The 17,992-nt window shown below is 41.1% G+C and overlaps 1 protein-coding gene across 4 annotated transcripts in view; it reads right to left on the bottom strand.

The window, feature by feature from the left end:
- The window catches only part of TUB (TUB bipartite transcription factor), a 115,550-nt gene that overhangs the window by 8,402 nt on the left and 89,156 nt on the right, over positions 1–17,992 (bottom strand). For 2 of the 4 annotated variants that reach the window (XM_090032632.1, XM_090032633.1), the window contains exons 5-10: positions 10,123–10,287; positions 6,404–6,475; positions 5,220–5,341; positions 3,934–4,125; positions 3,258–3,370; positions 1,730–1,844 (exon numbers count right to left, since the gene is read on the bottom strand). In XM_090032632.1, coding sequence (XP_089888758.1) covers positions 1,730–1,844; positions 3,258–3,370; positions 3,934–4,125; positions 5,220–5,341; positions 6,404–6,475; positions 10,123–10,287 — 779 coding nt within the window. The remainder of the gene's footprint in view (positions 1–1,729; positions 1,845–3,257; positions 3,371–3,933; positions 4,126–5,219; positions 5,342–6,403; positions 6,476–10,122; positions 10,288–17,992) is intronic. The other 2 variants (XM_090032634.1, XM_090032635.1) reach the window with 1 other exon arrangement.

The raw sequence follows: 17,992 nt of genomic DNA, 5'->3' as shown, positions 1-17,992 counted from the left end.
CTGAGTGCACAGGGGTGCTTTTCACATCTTAGACCAGATGTTTAGTCCACATTTTGCATAAGACTGAAATGAAAAATGTCACTTCAAGAAAAAGACATTTGGGGAACATGCTGTGTGGTGTTTTACTATCCTGCGTTTATGCTGCAGCTGCTATTGACAATCTTCACTTTAACAGGCATGGTCATTAATAAATAAAAACAAAATTTCCTTTTGCCCTGGGTGAAATAGAACACTTGCAGATCTACACATTCTTTCTGAATACAGAAAGATCAATTGAACAACATTTTTTCTTGTATGACTGTTTTAAATACACTACTCCAGATATAGGCATGTGAGCAATTTGCCAATTTGTTTAAGCCCCATTCTCCAGAATCATATCCACTGCTTGAACTCAATTGCACTAGTTTTACACATGCAGAAGATAACTCCAAAGTCTACAGTGTAGTATTCATGGGCTTAATGATGACGTTTAAATAGCCTGTGACTTTATGTAAATGGTGTAAGGTCTCAATTTGAATACTTTAAAACTGTACTTTGCCTTGTGTCTATGCTGCATTTTTTGAAGCTTTTTAAGCATTCTACCCTTCTCTCCACCCCCATCCCACCATATAAGAACTCTGAGGTCACCTGACCAGAGGTCAGGTTAAGACATCAGGCAACTTGACTGGAGATGTGGCATGCATGTGCAGAAAGTATCTTTCTTTTGTTTCCTCATGGCTTCCCCGAGAGGCAGTTTGAAACTGGGAGACGGAATAGCTCAGAGATTACAGGCAACCCCTGCTTAGCACTCTTAATTGGTTCTTGAAATACCAAGCATTAAGCAAAACAAGTGTTAAGTAAAACCGAAAGTATCTGATGATCCAAGATGGTGACTGCAAGTGTTTTTAATGACCCAAGATGGCAACTGTGAGTGTAATAATGGAACTCACTGAACACTAAGTGAAATCCTGAATCACCCACCTGTCTTCTGGCGTGGATGCATCCAAAGCATCCATGCCAGAAGACAGGCGGGTGATGCAGGCTGACCTGGACAGGCTCAGCAAATGGGCAGATGAGAACCTGATGGTATTTAACACCAAAAAATGCAAGGTTCTCCACCTTGGGAAAAAAACCTGCACGTGCATGATCCATGCGCATGATCAGAGGTCAGGAAAGCAGATGATGACAGGCTGAGAGCCATGGGGCTCTTTAGCTTGGAAAAGCACAGGCTCAGGGGTGATCTGATGGCCAGTTTATCAGGGGTGACCACCAGTATCTGGGGGAACGTTTGTTCACCAGAGCACCCTAAGGGATGACGAGGTCCAACGGTCATAAACTACTACAAGACCGTTTCAGGCTGGACATAAGGAAGAATTTCTTTACTGTCCGAGCCCCCAAGGTCTGGAACAGCCTGCCATCGGAGGTGGTTCAAGCACCTACACTGAACACCTTCAAGAGCAAACTGGATGCTTATCTTGCTGGGATCCTATGACCCCAGCTGACTTCCTGCCCTTCGGGCAGGGGGCTGGACTCGATGATCTTCTGAGGTCCCTTCCAGCCCTAATGTCTATGAAATCTATGAAAATCAGGTATCAACTTAAAATGGGTGTTATAGAGAAATAGTGCTAAGCAAAAGAGCATTAAACAGGAGTAGCCTGTATATGCTATCTTGTACCAGTTTAACGTAAGGGAGAGAATTATTTTGAAAACTAATTTCCTTCTTGCATATTTGCCTATGAGCAGTACTTACATAACAAATAGCAGCTAGCTCCTGACGCAGGTTACTTGCTTCTAGGCTTGATGTTGTTTTCATTGGATTTACACCACTGTCATATACTGTAAACTTAGTTCCCATAAGATTTGATCTATCAAAAAAACAGGAAGATATATTACCTTTGTCAACAACACAGTCCAACCTATCCAATTCATTATCATATCAAAGTTCCAAATGGTCATAAAACCATGAAAAAACAAACATTTTAACTGCAAGTAAAGAGGTAATCTGAATTCCCAAATAATCATGTACTCTTGGGACAGAGGTGCTGAGTATGTGGGGGCCCAATGGCCCTTGCCCACCTCGGGAAGAGGGTTGTCACCTGAAATGTGTAAACTTTCCATGTGTCCATCATCTTAGGCCCCTCCCGGAAAAAATAAAAGTTGGTGACTATGCCTTGGGAGGTAAGCGATAGCAAAAAAAATGTAGTATAGTGAAGGTCCATATTATCACACTAAGCTTGCAGAACTGTCATGAAGTCTCTTAATCAAAGTACAAGAGCACAATAAAAACTCATCATATATAATAAAGCCATAGTTACTTTTTTTTAGCCACTAGTGCTATCAGACAACAACTTTTATATATAGGCAAATTTTCTATATATATTTGCATATATGTGAAAAGATTTTAATAACATTAATTTTCCTCCATTTTTCTTTAAATGGAGGTCATAAAATGTGCCTGGCAATAAACTTTGAACTTATCATCATATTATTCTGTACGTGTTTTGTGACGGTCTTAGACGCTTGGGTTCTAAACACAAAACACTTACAGAAACTTGGGTTCTGGTGTGCTAAGCACCGTACAAGCATATAGTAAAGAATACTATGGTCACTGTGCCAAGGAACTTACAGTCTGAGTGTCAGTTGTGGGGGAGTGGAGAAGAAAAGTATATACACTTCCTCTTATAAATAACACTACTTAGTATCTTTACTAAAGGGAAAAAGACAAGAGAACTCAAAAGTGTGTAAGGGCAGACTTTCAAATGCATTTAAATCAGTAGGAATCAAACCTTTACCATGCTTAGGCATTTTTGAAAATCCCACTAGGCCAATAGTTCTGAGCCTCATTACATTCCAGACTTCCTTTACAAAATGCTATGGATTTATCTTAGGAATAATGTGTAGGTGTTTGCACATTTAATTCTAATATTGAGAGGCACCTCACGGCGCCTTTAAAAGGTTCTTGCAACAGCCCATGGTCCCATGGCACCCTGATTGAGAATTAATGCATTAGGCATTTCTGTACATTATTAGGTGCTAAAATACCTTTGACACTCTGGCCTTCAGTGCCTAAAATCACCTTTGAACACAGGTCTTATGTTGATAAGTCACTAACATAATTTGAAAATGTTATGCACAGACTGGAGTCACATGGTACACCAAAACTGTAATTAGGAGGTTTAAGTAATTTGAAGGAAATTTAGTTTCAGATAACCTGACTATTCTGCTAAGAAAATAAATTTCATCTTCTGGCCATGTATTTTGGGTGCTTATATGTTTACCTTAGTTTTCCAATGAAACTCTCTCCACCACGAGACAGGTCAGTTGGGTCTATGGAGATGAGGTAATTAGAGGTTTTGCTCTTCTTTCGTTTCCTTCCAGCTAATAGAAATACCTAAGGAAGTTATAAAATGTCACATTCTGGAATATCAAAGACAGCCTGACCCACACCACTCTGTCCCCAGTAAAAGAAACCATGGGCAATGCTTCTGTGGTTCAGCATTGTCACCAAAGATACAGAAGGTCACCAGAGGATTAGCAAAAATGGGTAAAAACCAGAAAGGGACACTGACTGCTCAGCTCCTCAATCCATTATTTATGGCTTAAATAATTAAACCCAGTACACTTTGTTAAATGTTTAATTCTAGCTTGTACTGGTTTCTCCAAGAGAACTGAAAACAGATGCCCTTCAGGTCATACAGGGCAAAGAACCCAATTGTCAACTATTATGTTAAGCTGCCAAGAAAGGGCTCTTTTATGGCCACGTAGTAAGATAAAGAAGAGGAAAGTAAGTGGATTGTGGTGATAACATTGTTTAGTTTGATTTACACTGCAAAGGACCAAGCTTTTAGTCAAAGGAGGTCTATAATTATACTTTCTGGGTACAAGTCCTGAAAGCACATTTTATCATATTAAATTCAGGTGCAACTGGTATGCCATTTAAATATATTCTATGACCTTTTTACCGTCCTCCCTTTCCAAGTGGAGGTAATAAGTGGGGTACATTCCTCGATCCATTCCCTTCTTGTCTCTTGTGATTCTGCATTTGACTGTGACGCCCTGTGGAGCGGGTCTGACAGCAAATTCTTCCAGATCATCAACATCTATGACAGCTTCATTTGTGGAAGGGCTTGGTGCTGAGGCTGCTTCCTGAAAGAGTAACAGAGTTTACCTTGAGGTTTCCTCATGTTTCCTTCACAGTTACAAAAGAAAGACTGAAAATAGGAAAAAATGTAAAAAAAAAGAAAAAAAAGAAAAAAAAGAAAGAAAGGAAGAAAGAAAGAAAGAAAAGAGGGTAGAAGTCACTTCAAACAAAAACAGGCCACACTGTCTCCTGCCCAGCCACAAATGGGTGGGATTCGATACAGCTGCTCAGATAGAAATCTCCACTTGTTCCATGGGCGAGAGCTGGGTTCTGCCATTTTTAAACCAGTCTGTGTGCACCAAACTTCTGTTCTGTTACCAGTTTCTGATCACTTATCCCAGTAAAAGTGTAATGTCTGTACCTGGCCTTTGAGTCATAACCAGCACTAAACAAACTCCGATCCAAATCCCTAGATCCAAACTCCCTCCGATTTGTATTTGACGATAGCGGATGTTTTTAGGTTGGTGGAAGGAAAAGGGAATTCTGTATAGGCATGGAATACACTGGAGGAAAGACTGTGAATGCCAGCAGAGATATGATAATACTCTACCCTTTGCTTATCGAAGAACAGAGAGCAGAAAGCAGTTTCAGCAACTGTCAGAAGTGTCTGAGGGTTTGGCCAATGTTTTTGATTTATAAGGTGTAAACTTTTTAAACTTGTAACTTACCTTTGTGTATCAATAACACGAGCAGTGACAACTACAGAGCAAGAAAACAATGCAGCCATATATCTATCTATATCTATAGATATAGATATCTATATTTGAACAATTTGATATTTACCTATTTTTCTGCTTCTTCATTCAAGTTCAGCAATATTAGCAATATTTCTATTTCTGAAAATACCTGACTTGACTTGTCAATTAAATTAGCTCTTACTTTTAGGCTGAACTTTTTTATTCATTCCTATTTCTTGCTTTCAGAAGCCCCTTTCTCATTCATCCTTTCCTTGTAACTTCCATAAGCCCTGTGATGCACTGCATCAAATCACCCTCAAGAGGCTTTTGTCCATGTTAGCAACCCTGGCTTTCTGACCTGGAAACCAGGCCATCCCTAGTAATCAATAGGCAACACTGCTACTGTATCACAGTCTCCTCACCTTGTTCGATTTTTTGCTTGTTGCAGAACCAGGCCGGGTGTTACTGTTTAACTGGGAGGAACTTGAACTGTCTTCATCCTCTTCATCTTCTTCTTCATCAAAATTCATGCTGCTGGAAATACCTGAGGAGCAAGGAGCCAAATCTATATAAAACAGAAATGTATTAAAACTGCCTCCTCAAGTACACAGTACAAACTCTTGTTATATATGCTATTGCTGCAGGCAGAGGCAGGACCCCAGCATTCTAGACACTTTACCAACACATGGTATGAGACACAATCTGGCATAAGCAGCTGACAATCTAAATACACAAAACACAAAGTCATGGATAGAAACGAAGTATCATTATCTCTGTTCTAGAGAGCTGACGTGATTTACCCAAGGTCATACAAGAAGCCAGGAATTTAATCCATATCTCTCAAGTCCAATCTCATGTCTTAAACATGCCACACATCCCTACTTTTGCAACTGGACCTGTGTGCAGCTCCTTTCAACTACATGCAAAACTTAAAAATCTCTGTACATATTAGATATATAATATGTGTATGTATTACATATATTATGTATAATATGTCTATATATTATATATGTGTGTGTGTGTGTATACACACATACATATACAATTATATATTTGTATACACACACACACACACACACACACACACACACACACACTATGTCTACAGAGATGACATTATTATATTATATAAGTAAATTATGACCTCTATAAAATCAGGCTCTGTAGTCATCCATGTTTGCTTTTGGCAAAAATAAAGAAATAAGCCCAGGACAGAGGGGTTCCTTCTTAGCATTTATTTATGTCGTGTTAATAGTCTGAATTAGTTCTGGGATGGCCCAACCACCAGACCAATGAGATTATGGAACTTGAAGACCAAGTTGGGTTTGGAAGTAGGAGGTATTGCTAAGTAGTTGCTGGGAAGTCTACCAGACCTAGTTTTCCAATAGAGTTTTATGAAGATAAAGCTGTTTTTCTCTTTTTGTCCAAGTCATAAGTTACAGTTGTTAGATAGATGACAATGTGCTGTATTTTTTCCTTCCTAGTTTTGATTCAGACTTTCCAGTAATGTTAAATCAAATACAGAAGCATAAACGGGACAAATGGTAACTTAAGTCCTTGTAGCTGAGAAGTAGGGGCAAAGTGAACTATTTCCTTTTGTACTTACCTGGAACATGATCCAGGGCCACAAGACTGGATTGGGAGGTGGAAGTGGACCAGGATGTATTTGCATGGGGATCTGGGAAAGGAAAAAATCCATGGGCTTCATTCTGCAAACCCATAATCATGTGAATCATTCTTACATATCAACCAGATTCATCACATGACTAAGGGCTTGCTGGATGGGGCCACATTTATGCTGCCATAACTCTCAACTAGTTTTTATAAAGAAAGAAACAGCACACTTTGAAAAAAAATGACTTACATCGGCTGAAGCCCGTTGTCATTTCCCTCTTAGTATTTTGAATTAAATCAGGAGGAGATGAATTGTGAAACTAAGGTTCCAGAATGCATTATTCATGCCAAATAGCTGGGTTGTAAAACTTCCTGAACATTTTGTGCATGTCCTTCACAGTGAGTCTTTGGCCTACTTCTGAGTGTTGGCATGCACAGATGTAATTTATAGATGCACACTAATTTGATGGGAATGTTTATTCATTTACACTTAAAAAAAATACTTAGTTTACAACAGTCAAAGACTGAACTGAATGAAATCAAACCAATCCAAACCAAACCAAACCAAACCCAAACCAAGCAGACATATATTACAAACTGAACAACTCCTGGTAATTTTCTTGCATTTGAATTTTGACACACAGTAATATGGCATGCCAGAGAGCCTTTTTAATGTATTTAATTTCTTTATTTTATTGTGACATCCTTATTAAAATGCCTTTAGTTAACGTTGATGCCAGGGTTAAGCTGGACAAAGAAATAACGCACAGAGATAAAAGTGGGTGTATATGGCTGAAGTATTCCTAAAAAATACTAAACAATGTGTAAGGATGTACAACAGGTGTGGTTCCCTCAACCCACTGCTTCAACTCCCCTGCTTGGAAAACAAACAATACAAGATGGAGTCAAAGAGCCTCCAGCACTATGCTGTATGTAGGGGAACCAAAGTGACTACTCAAAGCTTGAAGATCTAGACCCATTACCTTTCACCAATCATGAACAGGGACTGACCCACACAGAGTATTGTTAACAGGCCCTCTTTGATTCCCATTACAAACATTAAAAACTACTTAACCTGAGCCAATTTTTCAAATGCTGGCATCCAAATTATATCACAGCTTTATGTGTTCAGAACACTTTCCACATCCCAAATTGGTGATTGTGCATAAAAGCATGTATTGAAGTACATTAAAAATACATAAGCATAAAGAATTGTATTCTGTATTTATACCTGTTTGGTACACTCTTCAAATTTTGCTGGTGTAATTTGTGCCACTGTCTGAGAAGCTGGCTCTAAGCATCTTCTATAAGGAGTGATTAAATAACTCCTGTTTCAGTTTTGGCCTCAGAGAACAAAATCTACTGGTGTCCTAAATCTCAAAATAGCCGCAAATTTATTCCTACCCAGCAGTGAAGAGTTAAGACTTTTCAGACTGCTACATTCCAAATTGTTCCAATGACATTAATGAATCTGGCAAGGGAAAGAACAAAGGTGTTAGCTTTCCAGATCTTTTTTTTTTCTACAACAGGAGGAAGCGTGTCTTTGTTCAAGTGACTCACTCGCCAAGAAGGAATTCTATACATTACGGCTGCTGAAATCAAATGGCAGAATATTTCCCACAGGAAGAGAATGATTCTAGTTCTGGCACCTTGTGGAATATGGGGAAATCAAATATAACATTTGGCATTTTCTTACAAGGAGATTATTCTCTGTACACTAATGTATTCTAAAACCTATCATATCATAATTGAAACAGACTTGCTTGGGAGCAGATATGCATCTGTTAATAGGGGACTCTTACCACACAGTTATGTCAAACAGCAGACGGGTTCAAATCAGGGCCAAGCAATTTTAGCAACAATCAGCATAGCTTTTCCTTCCAGGCCCATCCATCAGCATTCCCTTAAGCACGCCTTTCCCCTACCCAAACTTGTACAGAATGAAGATGGTATGTGAATAATTGTTCTCAAAATACCCACAGCGGTATGGTTTTGTAAACCTATGGTGACATGACAACAAAGGTGTCCTGGAAGCAATGCAAAAGCACTGGGCCTCTGCATGAAAGCTTCAACCCTAAATAAATGTTGCCAGGGATTTAGGGACACCCATGGGTTGGAAAAACTGCCTGCAAAGCTGCTAACTTACTTCACAGTGCCTCATACCACCTTCTAACAGGTATACCCTATATACCTCCATTTGTTGAGACCCTTCCTAATATCCTCCTTAGCACATTGCACTGATAGCACAAGAGTAACTAAACCCCAGAGCATTCTCATTCAAATACATACACTCACACAAACTGGTACTGTGCTCCAAGTGTGCCTGTTTGAGCAGGGTTACTATTCTGATCATGAGTACATTCGCATGAGAAATACATTTAAGGAGTTTACAATTCAGACACCACCCTAAAATCAAATTAGGAAAATTCACTCAGGTTTGGTGAAAGCAAAAATGCATTTTATACATTTATTTTACCTGGGAAGCCAAAAGAAAATAGACTTCCCCCCAAAAATCACACCCATTGGTTTGACCAAACTGAAAAGTCTACTTATAATTTTTACAGCAACCAGCTTTAGTGAGTCACATACTGGGAAAATAAATATTCTGAGCCTTACTTTAAGTGACAATTACCATATGGGTCAGAATTTGTTAGTCATCTTGATGTCCTCTGGATCAAAATACTCAGGAAATTCCACATTTGGAGAAAACCTGCTCATTGCAGGCAGAGTTGTTCATATCTGCAGTGTGAAGCTTTTGAGAAAATGAATCTCAGTGAGACTGCTGAATGAAAAGAAACTAGCATTTAGGTAAGAATAGTCTATTCTGCATCAATCAAGTTTCCACACACATTTTGCTCTTTGTTGAATCTAAGTATATTTTTAAAGCCCTGGTTTGTGTCTGCAGAACAGTTCTGGCTCAAACCATCTTAACTTCAAAGGCTGCACACTGCAGAAGCCAAGCCCTTAAAGCAGATGGCTTCAGATTAAAAAAAAAAAAAAGCATTGTGAAAATTTTTAAGATGACTTTCCTCCTGATGCCAGTGTTTGATGACAGGTAATGCTGCTACAGAAAAAGAGCACGCACACACACACAAACATGCATGCACATGCATGTGCACACATATGCATGCACGCACACAGTCATTTCATTCCAAACTGCAGCTGTCCTTGAAAAAAAACTCCTGAACAGTTGAGAGGATTGCTGCCAAGAACAGGCACAAAGCGTAATGTGGTACAGTAGTACACAGAAAACAGCTGTCATTGTCACCTTGATGAACATGAACCTACAATAGGAATGTTTTAGCGGAACAGGATTGATAAACCAAAACTTAGTTTGCCTTCAAGTTCAATTGCTTGAAATCCTTTTTTTCAGCATTAACACATGCTCCAGTGCCTTACAATTCAGACTGTTAACTCATGGGCATGAGCTTTAACATCTGCCTCCTCTCTCGACAGCAGTGCTGCACTGCGGTATGGCAAAGCCAGGTCTCAGACTGTATAGAAGTCTCTTGCTCCCCAGGCTAATGGAGAACTTCATTACTGTTATGGAGAAAACATTGAGTACTGAGGAAAGAATGATGCTTTCTTCTGGCAGTAGAGACTTAAAGGGAAACTATGAAGGATCATAAAGTCTCTTAGTTTGAGAATGGAGCAAAGTGTCAAGATACAGATCAGAATAAGTAATACAAGCAGATAGTTTTGGTTACTTACCTTTTTTCTGCATTGTTGCTCTAAGGTCCTGCTTGCTTTGTTGCTGGCCACTAGCCGTCATCTCTCCATCATCCTCATCGTGGTTAGATTGTCCAACCGTAAGAATCTGAATTTGGCTTCCTATCTCCTTAACCTCATCTTGAAAAGCAGCCGGGCCATCAATTCCTGTCAGACAACAGCAAAATTCTAGTTGTTGTTGTATAAAAGAATTACTGAAAAACTAACAGTTCACTCAGAAGTACTGAGAAGTACTTATCTAAGAAAGGCAAACTCAGCAGTACATCTGAAATTATATTTTCATGACTAAAATAGCCTTCAAGGCAAATAACTCACTTCCACAAGCACTCCCAAGCCTTTTAGCTTGTTCCCAGAGCTCAGACATTATCTCTGCTATGAGAGAGCTGTGACCCAAAATCAAGCGTTCTGAGTTTTGGCACACATGAGAGTTCATAGAACAAACCTACTTAGCTTCCAAATGCTACTGTCTGACACTTCCGCAACAAACACCCTCATTAAATCCGGTTTAGATTTTATTGGACCAACAAATGTCAAACATTTCTTTTGGTTAGCTGAGTTGTGGAAGCAACTGGAATGTGTGTATATCTATGGGTCTGAGGACAGTGAGAGACAATAACGAGATGAGTTTTTCACTTCTAGCCTGCAGACTTTTAATTTACCATAACTGTTTCCATGAGAAATAAGGACCTTGTTTTCATTGTATTCTGGGGATGTAAAACAGATCAGCTATTGCAGAGATTTTTGCATATAAAAATGCTAAATATAAAAAGTGACAAGCTGAATTTCACATAAAAACGGCACGTCAAACAGGAAAGATGCAGAGAAATTCACACTTACAGAGTTTTTCACTTAAATTATTATGAGCCTTGTTTCTTCTCTGGAGGTTTAATATGCTACCAGAACCCCAATGTCCAGTGAGCATCTCACTCCTTCAAAAGGGGCAGTCTTATATACTTATATTATACTTATATAATTTGGTGCTATATTTAGGCACTTTATTCAGCTCCTAGTTGCCTAAAATGAGGAGTTAGGCACATAAATGAAGACGCAGTTACTCAGCTAGATGTGCTAATGTTTATAAACAGAGCTTTATTATAATGCATTATTCATATTACAGTGATGTCTAGAGATCCCAACCAAGAGCTTGGCCCCATTGTGCTGGGCTCTGCATATTACACACACACACACACACCCACCCACACCCACCCCCCCGGTTCAGAAATAAAGCTGAGGTCCTTCTGATTCCAAGCCCAAGGTGCCCTGTCCCTTAGACTGTACACAGATGTACTGTTATTGTCAAGCAATGTCTACAAGTGACAGAAACCTGGAAAACTCCCAGTTAGAACCAGAAATCTACAAGAGAAGGATGATTGTGCTTAAAAGGCTCAAACATGCAGACAAGCCATAACGTGTTGTTAGTTGTTTAGCAAATCACAGTGCAAGACATCAATGAAAATACAACACAGAGGAGGAGGAAAATATACTCCTTGGCTAGAAAGAGAACATTAGAATGGGGATATTTTCCTCTGCATAGCTATATATAAAACTACAAATACGTTATGACCAAACAGTGGAGATAATGGCTCTCTTACAGTAAGCCAATTTCATTTTTGCCAGCATAGCAGATTATCAACATCAGTCTGCAAATGTATTTCAACTCTTAGCTAGATTTAGTGCTGCTGTGTGTTACTGTCAGCCATTTAAAAATGTACTTCCACTAATACAAGTTGTAGCATTATCATTGATAGTTACAGTAACTAATAAAAACCTATACACATTTGCTGTTCCATAACACCCTTTAATTAGCAATGTAGAAGAACACGGGTGACCATTATTAGTAACTGGTATTTGTAAGATGAACATCAGCTCTTTCATAACTTAGAATGTAAAAACTGGTCAATTACAGCCAAATAGAGCTGAATGAATGCCCCAAAGAATGAATGAATGCCCTGAACTATATTCTGCATATCACTAGTGTCTGTCCAGAGCTGTCTAATGCAGTAATTTTTGCTCTCCTTGTTGGCAGCTCCCAAATTGCATTAGAAATGGAAATATACTCCATATTTTTTCATCTTAACTTTCCATGCTTACAACTCTGCTGCCATAGTGATACGAGTCACAACTAAAAAAGGGAAGTCTGCACAATTGTGAATGGCAGCAGATATATCCATGAGATAAAATGCAATTAAGATGCGGTCCACACCACAAAAAAGTTTTGAAAATGCTTGTATTGGAAGAAAGACAGAAATAAAATAACAGAGGCTTTGGAGATTCATAGATGTTAGGCCAAAAGGAATTAATTATGGTCATTTATCTGCATAGCAAAAGCCAGAATCACCTAGTAATTCCTACATCTAGGACCCATTGAACTTCAGGGAAATTTTGCTACTGACTAATTTCACTTTCTACTATTAGAAATCTTCTCTGTGGGCGCATCGACATGAGATGCTTACTGTGCAGTAGCACGTCACAGCACCAACAGTGCTAATATGCTACTGCACAGTAGTATATGGCTACTGCACAGTAGCGTCACTTATAAGATGTTCACCAGCACTACTGCACAGGAACTCCAGTTACTGAACATTTATTTAGTATGTGCTTATACTATTAGTAAATAAATGAGCAGTAACCACTGCACAGTAGCATCTTGTGTAGACGTGCCCTGTCTGTGGTACTCCTTATCAAACCACATTCTCTTTGATAAACTAAAACTGATCTTTAAGCCTCACTTCTTTCCGCTCCTGAGATCTATCTAACAGCTCTTTTCTGAATTCCTTCTAAGTTCAAAGTGTTCTTATTGGTCATTAGACCTATCAAGTAAGGTCATTAGAGATAGGGCCTCAGCATTTTGCAAAGCAGTACCACCACTCTACTCCCACTCTACATACAGCCTAGAACTGCATTAGCTCTTGTAGCCACATCACATTAGAAGCTCATATCCAATTGTTTATGACCCATGACCTCTATGTTTTTCTCAGAATCACAGTTTTCTAGGATACAGTCCCCCATACTGAAAGTCTGACCTACAACCTTTGTTTCTAGGTGTGCAATCCTGCATTTGGCTTCATTAAACTGCATGATATTTGAATGAACTATGTTTAGCCAGTATCCAAATTGTTGTGTAAAAATAGCCATCTTATTTATTACACTCTCAATTTTTGTATAACCTGCAGACTTTACTAGAAAAGATTTAATATTTGCTTCAAAATCATTTATAAAAGATACTAGACAGCACTGGGCCAAGGACAGATCAGTATGGAATCCTACTAGAAAAAGCATCATTGGATGAATGATTAATTTCCTATTATTTTTTAAGATCTAGAAATTAATCATATTTAAATATATTTAATGCTTTACATTGATATTGCATATATCAATTTTTAATTAGATTGTCATGCAGTACTAAGTCAAATACAAGGAAATAATGAATGCATAGAATATAGAAGCTAAAAAAGAAAATAATGAGGGGCACAGGAAAGGTAAATCAGGCACTTCAATTTACCCTCTCTCATAAAACAAAAATAAGGAGACATTTAATTAAATTTAAAAGCCACAAATATAAGAAATTATTATAATATAATGTTTAATCAACCTGCAGAACTGTGAGACACAAGATAACAATGAAGTCTGGAGCTTTGTTGAAGCCAAAAAAATGATTATGACATATATATAGATAATAAGAACATCCACAGGTGACAGTACACTAATAAAGACAACAAATACGTTCTAGACATATAAATCCTAAGAACATTTTCCTCTAAGAAAATTATTTTATAATTGTCCTCTTCAGGGAAAGTGGTTCCAAAAGTTAAGCTTCTAAACCAGTCCTCTGGTTTTGAAAAGTGCTTACTACCAAGTACCACTAGAATTAATGGAAGTGCTCATCACTTTGAGTTATGGGCCCATTAATTTGCCCCCCCTACTTTGGAATTTAAGAACCTAACTCTGAACACACAATTTTTAAAAAGGTTGGCATCTATATCAAGCAGACTTTGGTCTATGGCGAATTAAATGCCACCACCAACATTATAAAATAGAGTCCAATCATGCTGAAGTTGCTATTTCTGGAAGCCACAAAACAGTTTGTCAGGACCATCACTTCTTATTAGACATTGGACAAAGGTTGCATTGGCAGGTCACAGATTAAGAGGAAGAAAATCAATTCCTGCATTTGGAGGGATGCATTGCTAGTAGAGTGTGTTATTACACATTATGAACTGTCTCTGGAGCTGACCCCATTTAGGAGACAGAGGATGCAACCAGGAAAAAAAGAAAAATCTGAAAGAAAAACCTTTCCTGTATGAAAAGGGGAAATATCTTATTTATTTACATATACCACTCACCTTTGCTTCCAAAATTAGCAATTGAAGATTATGTTCCAGGTCTTAAACAAGGAATATGGTTCTGAACCGCTTGGCTAAAAGGAAAAAGCATTTTTTTTCTTTATTGTGTCTTCCTCAAAAAAGGTGCATACCAGTGGGGTGCTTGCCACTTTAGGGCTATCACAGGCTCTGGGGAGGTAAAAGCCTTCCCTGCTAAACATTGTAAGGGGGAAGGTGGGTGCAGGAGCACCTTAAGTGGTCTTCCACTATAAGACCTGGATCAGGCAGCAGGCAGGTGTGGCCAATGCCCTGACAAGTGGCCATTTTAAGTCCCAGGCCAGCAAGGCTGGAGGCAGCAGTTTGCTTTCAGGCACCAAGGAAGCAACATCTCCTAGAAGAGCTGCTGTTCTGAGAACAGCTTGGAGGCTGAGGCTATGGGGAAGGAGGCGGCCTCATTGGTCCTTGGCATGACCTAAAACTGTGCCCTGCTGGGATAGGGAGGCCTGGTGGTCCTGCCTGCAGTGGGGTAGGGCCAGCAAATGCCAGGACTGAGGATCTCCCTGGTATTAGGTGGGTTGGGGTGCCTAAACCCCTGCCCCCACCACCCAGTGGGTTACAGGATTAACTTTGGAGGGAGTTGTGGGGCTAGGGACATCCATAGGGGACACCTGCACCCATTAGGGTGCAAGACCCTGAAGGGGTGCAATGGAGGCTAGGTTAGCTTTGAGAAGCACCTGAGCCTGAAGGGGGAAGGGGAAAGACCCCCATAAAAGCAGTTAAGGCCCTGGTGAGAGGAAGCACGTTGTGGGCCAGGCATGCCAACAAGCAGCACCTGAGCCTGCAGGGGTGTTTGACCCCAGGCCCCAGAGTATGGGGTGGAGTAGATGCCCCAGTGGAGGCGGTGCTGCAGAGTTGGGTGCAGAGGGGCACCTGAAGGGCTGCACAGGAGTGGCAGTTGTGAAGCCTTGTGAGTGAGGGGCATGAGTGGGGGCCTTGTGGGCAGGGGCTTGAGTTGAGGCCCTGCTAGCATGGGGGCCTGAAGTAGGTCCCGGTAAGCCTTCAGGTGCCGGAGGCTGCAGGTGGGACAAAGGCCAATTGGAGGGGCGGCAGAGGAGGAGCTGTGAGGAGAACATGGGCTAAGCCATCAACCCCTTTAGGGAGGGAAGCTGGGGGAGTTGCCTGGCTATGAGACCTGGGGCAGAGTTGGCACAGTATTTTGTGAACTGCTCAGTGCTCCTTCAGATGAGGGTAGCAGGAGATGCCCAAAAGGCTGAATGGTTGCTGGCTGGGGAGTGAAGAGTATCAAGCCTGAGGACCCTTTGGGATAGGGCAGGCTGAATGTTGTTCCCAGGAGAGAAGGGGTGGTATGAGTGAGGCCCAGGAAAGGCAGGATGAAAGAGACCGGGTGAGAACTGGTGGAGCATGAGGCCTTGAGGAGAGGGAGGTGGTATGAATGTGGCGAGTAGCAGGGCAGAAAGTGAGAGGCTCAGTACTGTGACTACTTGGGCCTAGCCTCAGACTAGAGCTTAGCACAGCTGTTAGCAACATCTGTGAGGCATGGGAAATGTGCAGGGATAGTTGGAGCATGTACGTTTGGCCCTTGTGAACAGGGCAGTTGAAGGGCAGCTCCTGCCTAATTACCAACTATTTACGATCAAGGTGTAGCAGAAGAGCAGGAGGGCGGTGCTGCCCAAAGACCTGTGGGTGGCCAGTACTGACTGGTCGGAGAGTTCTCACTTGTCACAGTGTGTATTTTATTTGGGTGTATGTGGTATGCAAATAAATATGGTATGATGTAAAAACAATTTAAGATGACCAACATTTTGTGGCTAACAGGAAAGGAAGTGTTCAAGAAGCACTTGTCTTCAGTTAGGATTACCTCTTTCTCTATCCATACTCTTCTGTGTATGTATAGTATATTTTTACACAAACCCACACATGTATATACACAATGTATACCATACAGTTATAAACAAGGCATTCATGTGTCTGTATAAGGCACAGAAGTCCTACAGCAATCAACAGCTTTAGCATTACCACCAGATATCTAAAAGCATTTCAAAACGTGTGGAGCACGGATTCATGCTAGATCCCTTCCTCCCTTTCCATGCTTTGTGTATCTCTGGCTTCTTCCTCCATAGACCAGAAGAACAGCTTATTGTGCAGAACAAAATATTTATAGTTACTGGTTTCCTGTAACTTAAGGGTTTTGAGAACAGGGTCCAAAGGTGACAAAAGCCAGTGAGTAGGCTGTGAGAAGGGGGAACATAAACTCTTTACTACCAGAGTTCAGGATTTTCCATTGCTTCTTTCAAGTACAGAATAAGGCAGTGCTGGTGCAGAAGCCTGTGAAAATGTTGACTTCTTTATTGGGAGTGGATGAACTGATGTAGAAGAAAATATCCTCTGGCCCAAAGGCCAACCTACCTCTGAGCATGTGAAATTTGGTAAAATAGTTTCATGCCTTTGTACCTCTTAGTTTCAACAAGGCTAGAAACTGAGAAAAAGAGATGGTAAGAAAAAGATATTTCCTTACCATTTCCAGCCCATGAGGATTCATTCTTGTTTACCAGTATGTGCGTTTTGATAGTACTTGGTGTTCTGTTCATATACATATACATACATAGCTCTTGTCTAAGACGTTTATAATCTAAGTGGTCCCTGATTACCGGGGGTCTGGGTCTTCTGTTTCCCATGGAAAAAACTGCAGATTTTCCCTTTAACTGAGAAAAATGCAGGTTTTTCATTTTAACAGAGAAACATGCAGATTTTCCACGTTTGTAAAGACCTCTCTGCAGGTGGACAGAGTTGCAGCATGCAAGGGGCTGGGGGAGTGGGAGGAGTGGTCAGGCAGGGGGCATCATGTACATGCTCACACATACACACAGCTGCCAGGCAGCCTGGAGAGCCGCTCTTGCAGATAAGTCGGGGGGGGGGGGAGGGGGCGAGGAGAGGGATTGAGGCCCCCATAGGTATGGAGGGAGGGAGTTGGCTGGGGCTGAGGCTGCTGCCCAGCCAGGGTAGTGTGTGGGGATTGGGACCCAGGACCCAAATGCATCGCCACAGAGCCCTGGCAGGGAGTGGGATGGAGCTGCAGTTCATGGGAAGGGCAGGCTGCTGGCTGTGGCATTAGGCTTCTCACCCTGCTGCTCTCCCCACAGGGCCTCTAGCCCAATGGGCGAGACCCAGCATGGCAGGGCAATGCAGGGCCAGGTGGGGGAGCTCCTTGCCACTGCAAGCCTTGCACTGCCCTGGTGAGGTGCCTCCTGCCCACCCAGCAGCAGTGGATGTGGTAGAGCAGAGTTGTGCCCTTTGCTGCTGCCAGGGGGTGCCTTGCCATGGCAGTGTGGGGCTCACAGTGGTGGGAGCAAGCTTCCCCACCCAGCCCCATTCCCCAACCTGTATCCACACCCACAGCAGGCTCTGCTCTGCCAGTAATCGCCACCTCCTATGAGTGGGGCAGCTGGGGCTCAGGTGCTGCTGCAGGAGGCAGGGGGCTGTGGACCTAGGTCCCTGGCCATGTAGCCCTG

The sequence above is a fragment of the Crocodylus siamensis genome, chromosome 2 (assembly GCF_052110815.1).
Source record: "Crocodylus siamensis isolate JL-2025a chromosome 2, ASM5211081v1, whole genome shotgun sequence".
NCBI classification, from domain to species: Eukaryota; Metazoa; Chordata; order Crocodylia; family Crocodylidae; genus Crocodylus; species Crocodylus siamensis.
This window is presented reverse-complemented; position numbering and strand designations above follow the sequence as displayed.